The following is a 479-nucleotide window of genomic DNA, read 5'->3' as shown; positions in this document are numbered from 1 at the left end:
TAGATAGATAATTTTTCGCATTATCTAGTCTATATTTCTATATTTTCTAACGCAATTACAATTCCTTACTTACATATATAGTCAAGCTCTCATCACTACAATTGTCTGCAGTTACGTTCATGTGAAAAACGTATTGTTGAAAAAAACGTCTGTTTTTGAGTACACGTGCGTATGTCGGTACGTGCGTGTGTGTGTGCTTTTGCCCGCATGAAACACCGTAAGTGTAGCGGTGTGTCCCAAGGTTGGACTTGGCCCTGGGTATATAAGGAGAAAGAGAATCCTGGTGAGATGCAGTGTGGCTCAACCATCCTAATTGTGTCAGCATGAGAACTCTGGTAAAATCCTTTCTCGAGTTGTGTGTGTGATATGTTTCCGTCCGTTGTGTGGATCGGTTCTTGTGCTGTGTCGAAGTTGATAAGTTTTGTTCTTTGATCGCGTTGTTGGGGAAATGTCAAAGAGGTAAGGGTTAGAGAGAATAC

At 41.1% G+C, this 479-nt stretch overlaps 1 protein-coding gene across 1 annotated transcript in view; it reads left to right on the top strand.

Moving 5' to 3' along the window:
* The first annotated feature begins 288 nt into the window (after positions 1-288).
* The window catches only part of LOC119592212 (cuticle protein CP1499-like), a 1,116-nt gene continuing 925 nt past the window's right edge, over positions 289-479 (top strand). The window contains exon 1 of the mRNA XM_037941042.1: positions 289-335. Within this exon, the coding sequence (XP_037796970.1) occupies positions 324-335 (12 nt within the window). The 5' untranslated portion in view covers positions 289-323. The remainder of the gene's footprint in view (positions 336-479) is intronic.

This window comes from Penaeus monodon, chromosome 29 (assembly GCF_015228065.2).
Source record: "Penaeus monodon isolate SGIC_2016 chromosome 29, NSTDA_Pmon_1, whole genome shotgun sequence".
In the NCBI taxonomy this organism is placed as follows: domain Eukaryota; kingdom Metazoa; phylum Arthropoda; class Malacostraca; order Decapoda; family Penaeidae; genus Penaeus; species Penaeus monodon.
The sequence above is the reverse complement of the archived record's forward strand: the minus strand, read 5'-3'. Positions and strand labels throughout refer to the sequence as shown.